This window comes from Furipterus horrens, unplaced genomic scaffold, assembly GCF_987537825.1.
Source record: "Furipterus horrens unplaced genomic scaffold, mFurHor1.1.pri manual_scaffold_12, whole genome shotgun sequence".
NCBI classification, from domain to species: Eukaryota; Metazoa; Chordata; class Mammalia; order Chiroptera; family Furipteridae; genus Furipterus; species Furipterus horrens.
The window spans coordinates 56,923,873-56,943,154 of record NW_028327182.1 but is presented as its reverse complement, the minus strand read 5'-3'; the positions used below and the strand labels follow the sequence as shown (position 1 = coordinate 56,943,154).

Genomic DNA, 19,282 nt, shown 5'->3' with positions numbered 1-19,282 from the left:
TAATATACTCCTTGATTAACTCATTGCCTGTCCAGTTCACACACAGACATGTTTACATGTCATAATCGCCATAATTCCCATCATCCCCACTGCTAACACTCAAGTTCCTTGATTAGTGCACAACTCCCAGACGAGCCATTGCTAATGCTAAATAATTCTCTTCAGCCTCCTGCTACTATACTGCAGGATCTCCAATTAAATATAATATCCCTGATGAGCCACAGTAATGTGAACAAATTCCTACCAGAATCCTATCCTATTCCATTTTACCAAAAAATGTAGAGAAAGTAATTTAGCCAAGCCAAAGATAATCAAAATATTTTAAATTAATATAGTATGCTTCTGCAAAATGTTTTTCCAAAGACAAAAACAAAAAAGAATAGGAGAAAAAGAAATGTCTAAACATCCTAAATGCTTTCTTCTCCTGATTAATTAGCTCTTTATTGAAAAGTTCAGTGTTTTAAATTTGATGGGTAGGTACATTATATGCTTAATCCACGAAAGGTTACTAAAAGCTATGTTTTATGAGAAAAGTAAGCAACAGCAAGTTTTAAAAAGTATGCCATTTAAAACTCCTTTAATTGCCTAATTACCAGAACTCCAAGGTCCAAAATAACATTAATGAAGCCAATTCCTTCCTTCCCATCAAATGCAATTATTACGGTCACTATCAGAGGCTTTGCTCATGCAACTTTATTTTGCTGACAAAGAAACTTCATGTTGAACAATGACAAATATTAGTATTTTTTGCAAAAAAGTATTAAGAATCCTATATATTTTCTATTGCAATCTAAATGACTGGAAATGTTTCTGGTATAATTAAAACCAACTGGGAAACATGGACCATGATGGCGATCTTAAAATATTCTGTACAAGTAAAAGCCACTTAAGAGAATATATTTAAATATACCATCTCAAGTGCACACACATGTGCAATAAAAGGTCAGACTTTTCAGTTATCATCCCAGAAAAGTTTTACAAAGCTGACCCTACTCATTTATTCCTATTTGAGGAGCAATGAGTGCATTATCTGTGAGTCTATTAACAGATTTTGTGAAATACTTTTTTTTAAATTAAGAACTTTGACTCCTTTCCAAATAGAAAAAGATTTTACAATATCCTGAAAAATTAAATCATGTAAATGAGAAAAATAAATACATAAGGTTTTTCATTTTAAACTGCTTTAATCTCTATGCACATCTAGAATAAAACTGAAGATATTCTAACAAAGACATAAGAAGATAAATACACACAAAAATGTATACATAAATGTGAAAATGTATAAAGACATTGTGACAACCCCATAAAATTTTGATAAGTTTTTCCCTAAGGTCTTTTATACCTCAGCCTACATTAATGTATTCCATCTCCATTTACCTGATCATTACCCTCCAGTTTGTTCAGCTGGAATCAACATACACTAATTACATAGACATCATGAAGTTCTATTTGTCCTCAGTACCTCCCAAGACAGCAGGGAAATATTATCAAGTGTAGGCATGCTAAGTGATGATTCCCCTCACCTTACTGTCAATCATCCCAGAGGGCTCACAGGAAACTCCACTCAATCTCATTACCAAATCCTAAGGCTAAGACCATAATACTCACCAGGAATCATACTTCAAACAGCAGGCTGCCTGGCTAAGATGTGAGTCACAATGACTACCTCCCTGAATTTAGGTTTGGGTTTTTAATGTAATAAATATCAGGTATTTATCACTTAAATATAATGTTATTGTACAACCACAAAACAACAAAATCTTTTAAGTTCACTTTAAGAGTATAGATAGCGTACACAGTCAAAAGTTAAAGTACAGAATCAATTCATTTCATTGTTAAAAACTCAAAACCATAACTTTACAGGTGTGAGACAGATAGAGCAATATTTTGCTGTTTCTTGTAGAAAGATATCCTGTCTTACTTGAAAAGATAGAGGTGGAGAGATATAGACAGATTACTTTATCTAATTTTATAACTCCATCTAACATGCATTATGGGGAGTACAGCAATCTGTAAATTCTCAAACTCTTGGCTCCTACTATTGACCAAACTAATGAAGCAGAACCCACCTTCCAATTCAGAAAGTCTTAGTCACTAAAATCAAACATTTCTCACTTTTTTAATTTCTTAACTTTTCTTGGACTACCTAAAATCACAGTAGACTTGAGAGAAACCACCCTAAAATCCATCTCTGCTGCCTTGTAAGTCAGTATTAACAAGGTCCTGTTCAACAAATTAAGAAATTCTCCCAAATCAGTCTTCTGCCTAAAATCTAGTGAATTTACTCAATAGACCTGACTTTACCTGCTTCAAAAATTTATGCAGTCATTCTAATTATTTCTGCTTTACAAGGTATTATATTTTAGCATCTGTTAAATTTTCCTCAGAATTTTCTAGGCCACTCTTCCTTTGTCAATTCCCCACAATATTACATTATATTTATTAGGATTTTACCCTGGCTGGTTTGGCTCAGTGGATTGAGCGTCGGCCTGCGAGCTAAGTGTCGCTGGTTCGATCTTCCAGTCAGGGCACATCAGAGAAGGAAAACTCTGACTCCAAAAAACCTCCGCTGCCTTGCGGCATACCTCTTCAGGGGAAAGGCTAAGGGAGTAAACCCCGACAGAAAATCCGGAGCTGGAGTCCCTAAGGCGGTTTGACGTTGTAGTCAACACCGGCAACTCCTGCGGTGCAGCACCTGAAGCCAAGCTGTATTGACTCCGTCTTTCTCTTGGACCCTTCAGCTGCGAAGAGAGGGGGGGTCTGCTGCATGGGCAACAGCAGACCCTCCATATCACCCTGCCCAGGCTCTGTAGCTTCAGCTTCACTGGAGAGGACACTCCAGCGTCATCGCAAGATGTCGATTCAACACGGGAGGAGACAGATACCGTGTCACTCCCGAGTCGGACTGCACAACCATTCTCGGCGGTGCAGATAGACTCTTAAGAAGCTACACCATCGTCTCTCGAGACGGACGGCTGCCGATACGATTTATTAGGATTTAATAGAAAATGTCTACTAATTTAGAAATAACTAACACTTGTAATATTCACTTTCCCTAAATCAATCAAGAAGTCCTTACCTAAGCCCTACAAATTTCATTTTAAATTCATATCATAAAGTGTTTTTTTTTCCCATTGATTCTATGAAGTTACATTTTTTTAAAGATGCATTTTCTACCTTGTTAGCATATACAGGAAAGCTACAGATTTCTTTATATTTAACTACCACAGAGATATTTCTTACTGCTTCTAAGTTATTCAGACTGTGTAATTAGAAAATCAATACAATCTTAGTATTTATTCCTTTCATGTCCGCTATTTTATAACTGCATTACCTAGCACTTCAAGAATGCTGTTAAAAATAGTGATAGTAAATGTATCAGTCTTCATCCTGACTTTCATGAAAATGCTTCCTATAAGGTATAACCTCTTTATTACGGTAAGGCAGTATTTATATAATCCTATTTTACAAAGTATTTTACAAGGAAAAGACAGTGAATTTCTTTTAAATGACATTTAGGCTTCTAGCAAGATGATCATATGGTTTTTCTTCACTACCCATTAGTATATTCAATTTAACTAATAGTCTCTAATATTGAGCCATATTGAAATGTCATGAATATAATCTCTATGGTTGCAGCATACTATTCAAATAAATTATTTTATCCTAGCCCCTATTATTTAGTATTATTTTATTGGTACATGTAATAGGCTTTGTAATATTATTTTTTGCTTACTATCTTTGCCCGGATTCTTATTTCTGGATTATTATGTTGGCTTCATGAAAAGAATGAAAATATGCTTTTTCTTACCCCAAGTCTAGAGCAATTTAAATAGTGTCAAAATTTCCTGCTTCTGAAAATTGCAAAGAATTCTTGTGAGAATCTCTTGGCCTGGACACTCTACTCCATTCTTTATATCATAACTTAAGAGCCCCTTAGTCAATTATTCCTTATCTTATTCAGGTTCTTTCATACATAGTTACAGGCCTATATATAATTACTTGGCACCAATTTTGCAAATTGAGTCAAACAAAATAACTACTTAACATTTTTAAAGGATTAAAAGCATATGAAACCCTACTTTCAAGAATGAATAGAAGAACCAAAAGATCAACAAGGAAAAATAATTTAAATATCCCAATGAACCATCAATCCTAAAAACCATCCATCCACTTTACGCTACAAAGACAGAATAAACCTTCTCCTTAAATTCACATGGAACACTCTCGAGAATAAATTATAAAACATAAAAACAGGCCATAAGACAAACATTAAAAAAATTTAAAGGACAGAAATAATAGAGATCATGTAGAAATCAGTAACACAAAGAAACTCACAAATGTGTGAATTAAACAACACACTCCTAAATAACAAATAGGTCAAGGAAAAAATCAGAAGAAAAAATAGAAAATATTTTCAGAAATGAAGATACAACATATCAAAAAAATACAGGATGCAACTAAAACAATACTTAGAGGAAAATGTATAGCTAAACACCTATATTTAAAAAGACCTCAAATCAGTATCCTAATTGTACCTTAAGGAATTATTTTTGAAAAGAACCAACTAAAGCAAGCAGAATGAAGGAAATAATAAAGACGAGGGTAAATATAAATGAAGTAGAGAATTTAAAAAAGAGGAAACCAATGAAACCAAAAGTTGGTTCTTTGAATAGATCAATAAAATCGAAAACTTTTAGCTAAACTGACCAAGAAAAAACAATACAAAAAACAGGGAGATTCAAAAAGAAAAGCAGACTGACAGATTTCTCAACGGACAGCAGACAACAAATGCAACCAAAATAATCATGTGTCAGGCAATTTTCATCATTGCATGCAAAAATATTAGATGTGAAGTTGTTGTGAAACCAAATATTCACATGGATTTGAATATTAACCTCCAAAAACTAATTTTAAAAGAGGGGGAAGTACATCATTATAATGGAAAGATATGGTAAAAACTATCTGAACCAAGTGATCAAGCTTAGTGTAACCAGTAGAAGCACCCAAATTATGAACCTCTTGATATGATACAATTATAGCATTTTATGAAATATTTTTGTCAAAAAAATATTTACTCTGAATCTATTTATAAGGAAATAAATCAGACAAATCCAGAATAGCTATAAGCCAGTTGAGTTGACATCAAAACATCAACATCATGAAACTCAAACAAAAAAAGGAGAAAGGGTAGGAGGACTATTTTCAATTAAATGTAATTCATGAACCTTGACTGAACTGTGGACCAAAGAAAAATATATAAAAGACATTGGGAGACGACTAGATAAAGTTGAATATGGTTTTCATATTAGATTATATTATAGAATAGGTAATTTTCTTAGCTATAATAGGTATTATAGATATGAAAAAGAAGGCCCTTAATCCTGGGAAATGAAAACAGAACTATTTGGAGGTGAAATGCCACAATGTCTGTGATTTATTTAGCACAGAAGTCACAGACAATGTTATTTAGCACATCCTTTAGCAAAGGAAGGACAGGAAGAAGGAAGGAAGGAAAGATAATATGCTTATAAATACATATATGTGGATAGAAATATGACAATGTGTCAAAATGTTAATAATCGATGAATCCACGTTAAGGGTATATAGGTATTCACTGTATGACTCTTTAAGATTTCAGTATGTTTGAACAAACAGTTAAGAATATAAATGGATTTCCGGCCAAGATGGAGGCTTACAGTGACACACTCTGTCTCCCTCCACAACTAAGAAGGACTACAACTACCGCGAAACCAGAAATAAACAGAAGTTCCAGAAAATAAAGCTACATGGAAGTCCAACGTATGAAGTTATAACCAAGTGGTGCTCGTCTGGACAGGTAGGAGGGGCAAAGCCGGGGTGGAGAGATCAAGCTGTGCTGCTGGTGGCAGCTGCAGCGACCGGTGGTGGGACTGTGATAAGCACAGACACCTGTAATTAAGGGGAGGTGAGAAGCGCCAGGGGAGAACCTTCGGCTGCAGACCAAATCCATCAGCTCGAGATTCCAACGCCAGGGAAGGCAGACCCCATTGCCTCAGACTGTGAGGCCCAGAGTGCGTGGGGATGGAGGAGGTGGCTCCCAGTCTCAGCGGAGAATGAATGGCAGGAATCCATCTTGGACCCCCACCCCCAAACAAAGCACCACAGCGTGGTGAGAGAGCACGGCGCTCCGCCTCCTATAGCATAGGAGGTGTGACAGCATGTCAGAAAACTGTGGCCGTTTCCTATAAAGTTAAGCATTTGTCTATGGCAAGGATCAACAAAATACCAGTGACCCATAGGCCAAATCCAATCTAAGGACTGTTTGTATAACTGCAACCTAAAACAGGTATTCCACTTTTAAAAGGTTGTAAACACACACACACACACACACACACACAAAATAAGCACAGGAGAACATATGCAGTCTAAAATGTATTTACTATCCAGACAGATAATATAGCTATTATTCAAACAGAAAAAAGCTGCTTACCCATCATCTACTTTATGACAATAACTCCACTTCTCCATTATGTACCCAAGAGAAATATAAGCACATGTTCACAAAAAAACTTACACAAGAGTGTTTATAGAAGAGTGTTCATAATAACTAAAAAATGGTAGGGGTATGGGTCTAATTTGACAAGCTCTTCCTAAAATTCACGTGAAAGACATGTCACTTCTTCGTGTGACTTATCACTCAATAGTTGTAGTAACTGTCAGTCTTTTCCCCCTGCTTAATTGTTTAAAAAATTAGTTGTTTGTAACATAAAATTAATAGCATTTAGAATCAACTGTTGCAGTATTTTCCCACTGCAGTAATATTTACATTTTAATTTGTAAAATTAACATATAAAGTATACAAGATTTTTGACTCCAAGTTACATTGAATATTCTCACTTCCTGAAAAAATAAACATTGAAACAAACAATTCATCTGAATAGCACACTTTGTTCCTACTATCAGTATTGTAAAGCTGATTAGATATAATGGTCACCTTTATGATTACCTGCTAAGGAAGTAAAATATGCTGTTAGAGGAATTCACCTTTTTGACTTTCTTGAGACTGAAGCAAACACCAAATAGTAGATATGGCCCCATAGCTGAGGCTTAAATTAAATTTTGACCATTATAACCACTATTATTATCCCACTTTTCCTAATAGCATCATTCCAGAAACTGACTTAAAGTAGGTCATTGACAGCCTCGGTTCCCACGCCGCCCCCTTCCCCCCCCCTGCTTGCAGCTGCCTGGGAGTTTCCCATGATAGTAAGGGGCATCAACCCAAGCTCTGTTTGTCCTTGATCAGCCCTCAGACTCACAGTTGCGAGATAACAACTGAATTCAACAGTTTCTTTTTTCTTCCCCCTATAAAACAGCCCCTCCTTCCCTAGGACCCCAGAGTCGGGCCATTTGCAGCACGGCTTCTCCCCACTTGCTAATTTCCCTCAATAAACTTCTTTTTGTCTGCCCGCTGCCTCCTCATGGTTCTCCGAACAACACCGTTCTTACAGTCATATTAAGAGGAAGTTTGGACAGCATGAATTGCTTCTGTTTTGGGTCCTGGAGAATCTTATTCTAAATTATGCATTATAATCTCTGGTATACTCACTTCTAATTTCAGCAAAAAGTGGCTGAAAGTCTTAAAAATATAAAACTACCACCTCTATTTTAGGAAGGATATAAATGACAAAGACTTAAAACTTTAACTCTTTTAAAATTGTTTTTTTTTCAAAAGTCTGAAAAGTGATAGTCTACCTCTAGATCAGAATACAATGCTAGAAATGTAAGAACAGGAAAAGTTAGTCATGCTATTTGGGGCCAAAACTTACAGAAATAGATTATTCTATGATACTAATATTGAAATTAAATATATAGAAAAAATTAAAATATAATTTTTTTATTGTCCATACCAACAGTCACCTCCATGAGAACACAACATAGAGAATTAACTATATTTTGGTATGAAAAAAAAGTAACTGAAAGGTTACTGTCAGACTTGAAATAAAATCAGCAACTGTCCACAATTCAAACATTTTTCTCTCTCAATTTATCCACAAACAAAAATACCTCCTGAGCTAATGCCCCAAAAATAAATCTAGTATGAGAAGAGCGAATTTTAAATCTATTAACTAATTTAATGGTGACAAACTTTTTTCTGGAGGATTTTGCTGTTAATAGAAAGCCTTAGTTTACCAATCAAAAAACAGATTAAATACTAACAATGTTCTCATTATTTCATGAATATCCTGTGAGGAATATAAACTATTGAGACTATCACAGCTAAAACGAATTAGTAGAGAAGCCAGAAACCAATATAAAAAATAATAGTAATAATCAAACAGTATACACGCAAAGCAAGTTTATTTAATTGCTTAACTTATTTTATGTGAATCTGATTTTTTAAAAGTTCCTGTCAAATAAACTAGATAAATTAACCTTTATTTGGGGAAAATTTGAGTGGCTTGCAATTGTTTCCATTTTGTTTTTTAAAAAAGGAAGAGTCAGAATAAGGAAAAATGAACTTTTCCATAAAATAACACAAAATTAATAATTCTTGTGTTAAATTACTATATGATAAAAGCTGACATTATCAATAGGTTTCCTCATCAAAAGTAGTATGAAAGAATGGAAAACAGTAACTTACATTAAAGTACAGCTACTTATATTTCATTCCATAAAGTTCCAATAACTTTAAATTATTTTCCCATGAGGTTTTTTTTCTACTCTTCATAGTGCATTATTGCTTAAAGAAAAGCCTGCTGTGCTAAAAATCCCCAATAAAATTATATATCATTCACTGCTTTATGCCATACCTTCTCTTGTTTACGTCCAATTAGTATTAGCCTATCTTTCATTTTAAAAACTTTCAACTGAACACAGGAAAGCACTTAGGAAGGTTAAACAATTATAGCAGTCCCTTAGTGATACTGGAGTTATGCTGTGGGGAAATGTGTTCTCATAAGGCAGCAGTTGTATAAACATTTCATTAATCTTTGACTCTTAACTTTCTCAATCTTTACTTAAATCTACTTAGTGACCAGCCATTAGTCTAGCAATTTAATTCTCTTCTAGGTTTTTAAAGCCTTAAAAAAAATACTTAAGACATACGTTAAAAACATGATGCTCCCCTTTTGCTTAAAAGGAGAGTGAGTAATTAAGTAGTTTTTTGTTGTTGTTGTTGTTTTTTACTGTGTGTATACCCTTTTCAGGCCAAGAGGAAAAGACTATATATTTCACCTTTTTTCTATTTGACCAAAAATAAGGTCCTGATTCAAATAAAGCATAAATATACTTACAGAAAAAGCATCAACATCACTGTGGATGGCAACTGTCTTAATGCCCATTTTCTTGCAAGTTTTAATAACCTATTTTAAAATATATTAATGTTATTTATTAACAGTGATTCATATTTAAAGGAACTATAGTAATAATAAAATTAATCAAGTAAAATGGAAAAATAAGACTAAGATTCTACTTACCCTACATGCAATTTCTCCTCTATTAGCAACAAGAATTTTGTCAAAAGTCTGAAGAGAGAAAACATACATAAAACGTTGTTATTCTCACTTTGGGACCAGAAAACACCAAGATCTTCCACAGTTAACATTGGACATGATCCTAATAAACATTACTTCCTAGAGTAGTATGAAATACTATACATATGTTCATTTACAACCAAGTTGCTACTAAACTGGTAAGATCTGGACCTATAATTTTTCTGTTAAAGAACCAACTGATTAAGTTCAATTATTCAGAAGTGGACTAAGTGGATATTTATAAATTTTCTCACCAAAATATAACCTTCAAATGATATTTCAGAATACTAAAAACCCTTAGATAAAATTATTTGACGATTTACTTTATTTTATAAATTCAGGAAAATTTTAAGTGTCATAAGTTGTTTATCAAAGGAAAGAGGAGGAGATCCAAGATAGAGTAAGTGAAAGCTACAATAACCTCCCCCCAGGACCAATCTGGAATTACAACTTAATTGTGGAGATATCATCTGGAATAACCAACCGAACACTAGCTGTAGAGAAGTCTTATAACCACGGAGAGACAGAAAAGGCCACTTCATCACAACGTGACTGGTAGGAAGTGTGGAGATGCGAAAGGGCTGTTAGTGCTCACACGGGTGGCAGTTGAAGGAACTGAGAAACAGCTCAGGTGCCGGGGGTTCCCCCTGAGAAGGGCAGGGTCTAAATCCCCAGCTGGGCTTCCCAGGCTATAGCAACAGAGCAGAAAGTAAAATAAAATCCAGCTGTAAAAAGCAAAAACCCACAGGGTTTTTTGCTGGCCTGAAAAAAACAGCTGAAGACAAAGAGCTCTTAAACAAATCATGTACAAAAATAGTTTGGCACCCACATAGCCTGGGCTCAAGCAGAGGAAGGGTAGACAGGACTAGAGATGCTTGGGGAGAATTTGGGGCAGTGGCTTTAAGGAGAGAACTGAGGGAGCAGCCGACCGGGTTCCAGCGCTAACTCATTCCCCATACTGCAGGCCAACCATTCCCCTCCAAGTGGCATCAGCCTGAGGGGAAGCAAAAGCCCCACTCATAAGAATTAATCTGCCCCACCCTCAGTGCTTAAACCTGACTGATGATCACAGATTGGACAGATTAACAACTAAAGGAGACAAACAAAGACAGTAGATCTTTGGTAGTCTCCAACAGGCTGCCTAGGCCCAGACTGGTACATGATCGATGCCACCAGGGACAGATCCAGGAAGAGCAGATCAAGCTAAGAAGCAGCAACAAACAAGAATCACAAATATAGGGAGACAGAGAAACAACCACCCATCGAAAAGAGGGGAAGAATCCCCAAAAAGAATGCTAAATCAAACAGAGGAAAGCAAACTATCAGACATGGAATTCAAAACATGAGTTATAGGGAAGCTCAATGAGCCAGGGAGCTCAAACAAAACTACAAGGAAGTCCAGGGAAACTACAATGAACTTACTGAGAAATACACCAGCATGAAAAAGGACATAGAAGCTATCAATAAGAGCCAGTAGGAAATGAAGAATACAATTTCTGAATACAAGAACATAATAGAAGGAATTTAAGGCAGGATAGAGGAAGCAGAATATTGGATCAATGAGCTGGAGGACAACATAGAAAACAATTCCCAGACAGTGCAACAAAACAAAAAAAGACTGAAAAAGAATGAAGAGGTCTTAAGAGAGCCGCAGGACAACATGAAACGTAATAATATCCGTACCATAGGAATGCCAGAAGGAGAAGTAGAGCACAAAGGAATAGAAAAACTGTTTGAAAAAGTAACAGAAAACTTCCCTAACTTAATGAGAGAAAAAGTCATGCAAGTCCAGTAAGCACAGAGTGTCCCAATGAAGATGAACTCAAACAGGCCCACTCCAAGACACACCATAATTAAAATGACAGCACTGAAAGACAGAGAATCATAAAAGCAGCAAGAGAGAAACAGTTAATAACATACAAGGGAGCTCCAATAAGGCTATCATCAGATTTCTCAACAGAAAAACTACGAGCCAGAAGGAAATGGCAAAAACTATTCCAAGCAATAAAAACCACGGCCTAAAACCACAACTACTCTACCTAGCAAGGCTCTCATTCAAAATGGAAGGTGAAATAAGGAGTTTCCCAGACAAAAGAAGGCTAAAAGAATACATCTCCACCAACCAGCATTGCAAGAGATGCTAAAGGGTCTGCTTTAAGAAGATGAAGAAACAAAGAGGCACAGAGAGGTACAAAGGGGAAAAATGATCATGAATAAGTACTATCAATAATAACCTTAAATGTAAATGGATTAAATGCATCAATGAAAAGACATAGGGTAGCTGAATGAATAAGAAAACATGACCCACATATATGCTGTCTACAGCAGACCCACCTCAAAACAAAAGATCTACACAGATTGAAAGTGTAGGGATAAAAATATATATATTTCAAGCAAATGCACATGAAAAAAAAGCTAGGGCACCAATACTTCTATCAGACAAAACAGATTTCACAACAAAGGCATAACAAGAGACAAACAAAGACATTTCATAATACCTAAGGGAACAATCCATCAAGAAGCTATAACCTTTGTAAAATATATGCACCCAACATAGGAGCACTCAATAATATAAGAAAAACCTTGGAGGACTTCAAGAACGATATTGACAGCAACCCTAAATAGCCTTAGTAATCCTGAGAAAGAAGAACAAAGTAGGAGGAATCACAGTACTTGATATCAAACTATATTACAAGGCCATGGTATTCAAAACTGTATGGTACTGGCATAAGAACAGACATATAGATCAATGGAACAAAATAGAGAGCCCAGAAATAAACCCGGTCTCTATGGTCAATTAATATTTGACAAAGGCAGAAGGAACATCAAATGGAGTGAAAAGAGCCTCTTCAACAAATGGTGTTGGAAGAACTGGACAGGGACATGCAAAAAAATGAAACTACAGCACCAGCTAATACCATACACCAGAATCAACTCAAGATGGATAAAGACTTAATGTAAGCTGTGACACCATAAAAGTCATAAAGGAAAACATAGGCAGTAAAATCTCAGATATCCCATGCAGCAATATTTTACTGATATATCTCCCAGGGCAAGGGAAATAACAGAAAGAATAAACAAATGGGACTATATCAAACTAAAAAGTTTCTGCTCAGTGAAAGAATACATCAGCAAGATGAAAAGGGAACCAACAGTATGGGAAAATGTATTTGCCAATGGTACCACCAACAAGGGTTTGATATCCAAAATATATGATGAACTGATATAACTCAACACCAATAAGACAGACAATCCAATTAAAAATGGGAAAAGGACCTGAACAAAAACGTCTCCAAGGAGGATATACAGAGGGCCCATAAGCATATGAAAGGATGCTCCACATCACTAGCCATCAGAGAGATGCAAATAAAAACCACAGTGAGATACCACCTCACACCTGTCAGAATGGCCATCATTAACAAAGCAACAGACAATAAGTGTTGGTAAGAATGTGGAAAAAAGGGAACCCCAGTGCACTGTTGGTGGGAATGCACACTGGTGCAGCCACTGTGGAAAACATTATGGAATTTCCTCAGAAAACTAAAAATGGAACTTCCTTTTGATCCTGCGATTCCACTGCTAGGACGATACCCAAAGAAGAACCTATGCACCCCTATGTTCATAGTGGCACTCTTTACAATAGCCAAGCGCTGGAAACAGCCTAAGTGCCCATCAGTGGATGAGTGGATCAAAAACTGTGGTACATTTACACAATGGAATACTAAGCAGCAGAAAGAACTCCTAGCTTTTGAGACAACATGGGTGGAACTGGAGAGTATTATGCTTAGTGAAATAAGCCAGGCAGTGAAAGATAAATACCATATGATCTCACCTAATACAGTAACATAATGAACAAAACAAATAAGCAAAATGGAACCAGAGGCATGGAAACAAGGAACAGACTGACAGTGACCAGAGGGGACGGGGGAGGGAGAAAAGGGGGAAAAGAAGGGAAGGATCTAGTCAAAGAACTAATGAAAATGACCCATGGACATGGACAACAGGATGGAGACTGACAGTGAGAGATGGGGGAGGTGAGTAGGGCAGGGAAGAGCAATTGGGGAAAAAGTGGTACAACTGTAATAGAACAATAATAAAAAAATGGAAAAAATACAAAAAAAAACTGTCAGCTGATTTCTCAAAAGAAACTTAGCGGGCAAGAAGGGGCTGGCAAGTTGTATTCAAAGTAATGAAAAGCATGGACCTACAGCCAAGATTACTCTATGCAGCAAAAATAAAGTGCTTCCCAGACAAGGTAAAGCTAAAGGAGTTCATCATCACCAAGCCGTTATTATATGAAATGTTAAAGGGACTTATTTAAGAAAAAGAACATTAAAACTATGAACTGTAAAAGGACAACAAACTCATAACAATCAACAACTAAATCTAAAAAATAAAAACAAAAACAAACTAAGCAAACAACTAGAACAGGAACAGAATCATAGGTACTGGGATCATTTGGAGGGTTATCACCTGGGAGGGGCATGGTGGAGAATGGAGGAAATGGTGCAGGGATCAAGGATCATAATTGGTGGGAACAATATAGACGGGGGGATATTAAAAATAATATAGGAAATGGTGAAACCAAAGAACTTACATGCACAACTAATGGACATGAACTAAGGGGGGACATTGCTGGAAGGAAGCAGGGTACCAGGCAGAGGAGGGCAAAGGGAAAACAACTGGGACAACTGTAACATCATAATCAATAAAATATACTTTAAAAAAGCTTCCCTATTCTCATGAACAAATATGAGACAAACTGACCTATTAAAATTCAAATAAAAAAATATTAGTAGTAATGATTAAATTTCATCTGATTTAATTTTGACTTGATGTAAGTCACTGATAAAATATGGAGTAAGAAAATAGTCAAGTTCAGATAAGAATCAGTTTATTTAACAAACACATATTACCAAAGATCAGGTCTTCTTACCTGCACTTAGGACAGTAACAATAAACAGACTAGTATAGTATTTAATGAGTGGCTACAAAGAAAGCAAGAATCCGTGAAAGAAGAAAGGTCCAATTAAACCCAGCAAATCAGTGACAGGCAAGTCTATCAACTTGGTCTGAACATGCACCTGAACTACAAATAGGTGCCAAAAAACATCATAGATTTTATCATGGCTGAGTATGCTTTACAGTTTCTCTGTGATTACCTTAGGCAAAGGCACAGCGAACGAGAAGGCAACAATGGCAGGCAGCAGATATGATTTCAAACATTTAAGACATAATTTGTACCTGCTGAGCAGTTTCTAAAAAGGGAAGGGTTCTTTAAACATCCTCAACCAAGACAGTTATACACATTTATTTATTTACTTTTAGTAATTATCAATGGCCACTAATGTAATGTGGTAGGAGAGTTAGCTATTCTCTAACCCTCACTATGAGGTTGTAGCAAAAACAAGTCTCAAACCAAACTCTGCCACACTTATGGACATTTACTAACAGATAAACTCAGAGAAGTCTCAAGTTCCTGCAGTGTGTAATGCTCCAACAACCTACATGAAAGCTTCACATGAGGCAAATGCATCAATATTCTGATTTGGCTAACCATATTGTCAGACTCGGTGTCATCAAGAATCCCCTAACCCAGCCCTGGCTGGTATGGCTCAGTGAATTGAGTGCCGGCTTACAAACCAAAGGGTCACTGGTTCAATTCCCAATCAGGGCACATGCCTGGGTTGCAGGCCGTGTCCCCAGTTTGGGGCTTGTAAGACGCAACCACACATTGATGTTTCTCTCCTTTTCTTTCTCCCTCCCTTCCCATCTCTCTAAAAATAAATGAATTAAATCTTTAAAAAAAAAAAAAAAAAGGATCTCGTAACCCAGCAGCTGAACACAGGACTATTTCATCAAGCATAGGTCCTATCCTTAAAGGTAAAGAATGAAAGGCCAACTAGATTGTACTCTTCTAATTCAGGACTGAGGATTTCAATAATATAATAGCCAAAACACATCTTGAATACCAATAATTTCATCAATGAGGGCCCATTTTTAACACCTATTATGTAATAAGGAAGGCTACCGGTGTTTATAGGGAGAAAGGTGGCTGCATTGCTTCCTTTTACCTCCCCTCTGGAATGTGGCCTCTTGAATAAATGCTAGCTAAGCACGCTTACCGTGTTTCTAATTAGGACAGCTGATTACCTCTAGATGAGAACTCAATGCACGTACAGAAAATATACATACACACATGCACCACAAGGCACACTGACCATAGTGAAGTTTTATACTAACCTATAGATTTTATAACAGGGAGTTTACCATAGCTAATTCATCTGGACCTATGCTGTCCAATAAAGTAACCACTAGCCACATAAAGCTACTGAGCACTTCAAATGTGGCTATCAAATTGACATGTGCCAGAAGTGTTAATTATACACTGGATTTAGAAGGTTTGGTACAAAAAAAAAGAGTTAAGTATCCCATTGATACTTTTTATATTGATATGTAAAATAACATTTTAGATATTGAGTTAAAATATATTATTAATTTCACCTATTTTTTTAAATCCTTACCCGAGGTCATGCTTATTGATTTTAGAAAGAGGGAAAAGGAGGAAAACATCAATTAGTTTCCTCTTGTACATGCCCCAACCAGGGACCAAACCCGAAACATAGGCATGTGTCCTGTGACCTTCTGGTTTATGGGACAATGCTCCAACCAACTGAGCCTCACCAGTCAGGGCTCTTTTTGTTTTCTCAATGTCACTTTTAAAAATTTTTAAATTATTATATATCTATTGAACTGTAATGATGTAGACCCTTTCTTTATCCAGGCCTCCGGATCTTCTGAGCAGTTCTGCATATTTCAACAGATGATTTAGAAGACATCTAGGCTATTTCATTGTCAAATAACCATTGATATCAGTTCTACTTTCATGACATTGAACTTGAACCATCTCTTCTTAACCAAAACTCTTCTCTTGCCCTCTTTGATGTCTTTATTGTCACACTAAGTTATGTTTTATCTCTAATCACCACTTCCAGTCTCTCTATCTCTCCTATTGCACACCTCAAACATTATTATATATCAGGATTTTAACTGGAATTCCCTTGTCCCAAAATTTTTAAGACATATAATTGCCTTCAATCAAGACAAATTTTAAATATTAACTAAATGAAAAAAATCAATAGTTTAAAATCTTTCAACTGCCCAGTCTTTAATTAAAAGGGTTATATAAGCTATTCTGCTGAAAACAAGGAAAACATATTATAAACTTATTCAATTTGTGGCATACATACAAATACAAAATTAAACATTCAGGTTGTGGCCCACAATGTAAAAGGAACAAAGACTGAACACCCGTGAAACCTATGATGTTAAAGCAAGAAATCATAATACAGCATTAATAAAATTTAATTTGTCCACTGAACGCACTGTGGTAAAACCATTACAACTTAGCAGCTGAAAACATTTTTTTTGAATACTTACTTTTTCATTAGAATAATATCCCGCTGAACAGAGACTACGGGTCACCATTAAGGGCTGTCTTGAATAGTGTGGAACATGCTACAAAAAAAAGTGAAATAAATTACAGATATTTCAATGGGCTTGAAAAATAGTTTTTCAGGGTAATTCTTCCAGTATGCTTCTTGCTAAAATGTTTTCTTAATTTATATAGATAGTTCTAAGCAATATACTATAACTATGGAAGGTAAATCATAACTACAGACACATCTCCTTGGCACACAAGAGAAACCAAAGGCATCAAAACTATCTCCAGAAATGTATAAGGTCAATGGGTGAAGTAAAATTTGAAGATAGGAGCCTGATCAGGGTGGCTCAGTTGGATGGAAACATCTTACTGCAAAGTGAGAGGTTGCATTCGACGCCCAGTCAGGGCACATACCTGGGCTGCAGGCTCACATATGAAAGGCAACTAATCGATGTTTCTCTCTCACATCAAAGTTTCTCTCCCTCACTTTCTCCCTCCCTTCCCCTCTCTCTTAAAAATAAATAAAATCTTTTTTAAAAAGTGAAAAGGTAATACTAATAATCAAGTTCACTCCTAATTAATTACTTGTAAATGTTTTCAGGAAAAAAAAAAAAACAAACATATCTTAAGGACTTAAAAGATTATAGACAAGGTTTAAGAAAACAATTTACCCAGTAGTCACTGATAAAGCTAGACCAAAAATGGAAGGAGGGAGCAAGCAAAGGTACAACTTCCTAAAACTTTCTAAAAGGATAACAAGTCAAATAAAAAGCAAAATGTTTTTACAACAACATTTTAAAATGAACCCAAGAATTTATAAAATTACTTTTCAAAGTATCAATCTCCAATTCCAAAATGCAATCTTTACACAAAAATGAAATAGATACAAAAATGAAAGTAATAGATACAAAAGATACACTTTACAAAATAAAGATTACACTACAAAGTAAAAGACTAGTGAAGAAAAATTAACTAAAAATGAGAAAATTGATTTTATTATTGTGTCCCTTTTAGTTTTTTTATTGTATTTTTTATTACCATTTAGTCCCCTTACACGCCCTTCCCTCTGCCCCTGCATTGTGTCCCTTTTAAAGACCAAAACTTACTCTCATATTCCTCCAAGCATTCTTGAGTTCAAGAGTGTTAGCCTCAATTTAAAAATGAAAAACTGGGGGTTGGGGGAGGGAGAGAAGGGGATAAGAAGGGGAAGGGTCTAGTCAAAGAACATGTATAAATGACCCATGGACATGGACAACTGGGTGGGGACTGACTGCGGGGAAGCAAGAGGGAAAAAAAGTGGGACAACTGTAATAGAAAAACAAACAAACAAAAAATTTTTAGTGTGGGGGGGAAATGAAAGCAAATTAAATTAATAACTGAGCCAGCAAATCCCCACCCCCCAAAAAAACCTCACATGTAGGAAAGTGAACAAAAGAAAATGTATGGAAATGAAATTTTAGTGAATATTAGAAGGACAAGGATTTTCCTTTACACTGTTTATTCTTCTCCCTACCTGATCCCTCCAGAATTTGGCATTTTGAAGAAGTAATGACATAAGTTTCTTTGCATAAAACGAATAAGACCAGTTGTTAATAGAGGTTTTGTTGACCACGACTTTGACTGGAATGTCATGCCTAAAGGAGGCATGCTTGGGCTCTGGTTGTTACCAAAAAGCCCTGAGGAACTGGGATTGACTTTCAAAGGTAATAAAAGCGCACGAGAAAAAATGTCTGGTACCTTGGTTGGTTGTGCAGTTCGTTGCAATCTTTCCAGGGAAGGAACAAAGGTTGCTTTCCTGAAAGATGGCTAGAAGGGACCTTAAGGCACAATGGAAAACCTGAGGGACATGGAAAAGATAGTGTTTACAGGCAAGGCTGAATGGCAGGTACGTGGCTCAGCTCCTGTGCCCTGAAGGGCAGACTGAAGGTCACCCTAAATGTTCCTTGTGTAAGTTCCGGCAAAGCAAAACTAAAGATCATTTGCTGCTCTTGTTGTGTTTATGCAAATAAACAGGATAAATTAAAACTGGACTTAATACAGTCCCTTTAAAGACAAGGAGGGTAATCTCAAGGAGAAAGTCGCGATTCAAGGAAAAATCACAAAGCTCAGTGGTAGACTAGAAACTAGTGCAGCTAACTGTCTTTAAAGTTTATGTTCATTTTAAAGTTTGTTTTCATTTGAAAGTTAAACTAGTTCTGTGACATCATCAAAGATGCTTAATTTACAGGCAAGAAGAATGTCAATTTGCCTTGCAACTGGATGTCCTTCTAATAAGACAGTCTTGCAGACTTAAAAGACTGGTTTGTGGGTCATGTTGCAT

The 19,282-nt window shown here is 36.0% G+C and overlaps 1 protein-coding gene across 4 annotated transcripts in view; it reads right to left on the bottom strand.

The window, feature by feature from the left end:
• The window catches only part of PCCA (propionyl-CoA carboxylase subunit alpha), a 510,516-nt gene that overhangs the window by 483,744 nt on the left and 7,490 nt on the right, over positions 1-19,282 (bottom strand). For all 4 annotated transcript variants that reach the window (XM_090258653.1, XM_090258654.1, XM_090258655.1 and 1 more), the window contains exons 2-4: positions 16,959-17,036; positions 9,462-9,509; positions 9,279-9,347 (exon numbers count right to left, since the gene is read on the bottom strand). In XM_090258653.1, coding sequence (XP_090114779.1) covers positions 9,279-9,347; positions 9,462-9,509; positions 16,959-17,036 — 195 coding nt within the window. The remainder of the gene's footprint in view (positions 1-9,278; positions 9,348-9,461; positions 9,510-16,958; positions 17,037-19,282) is intronic.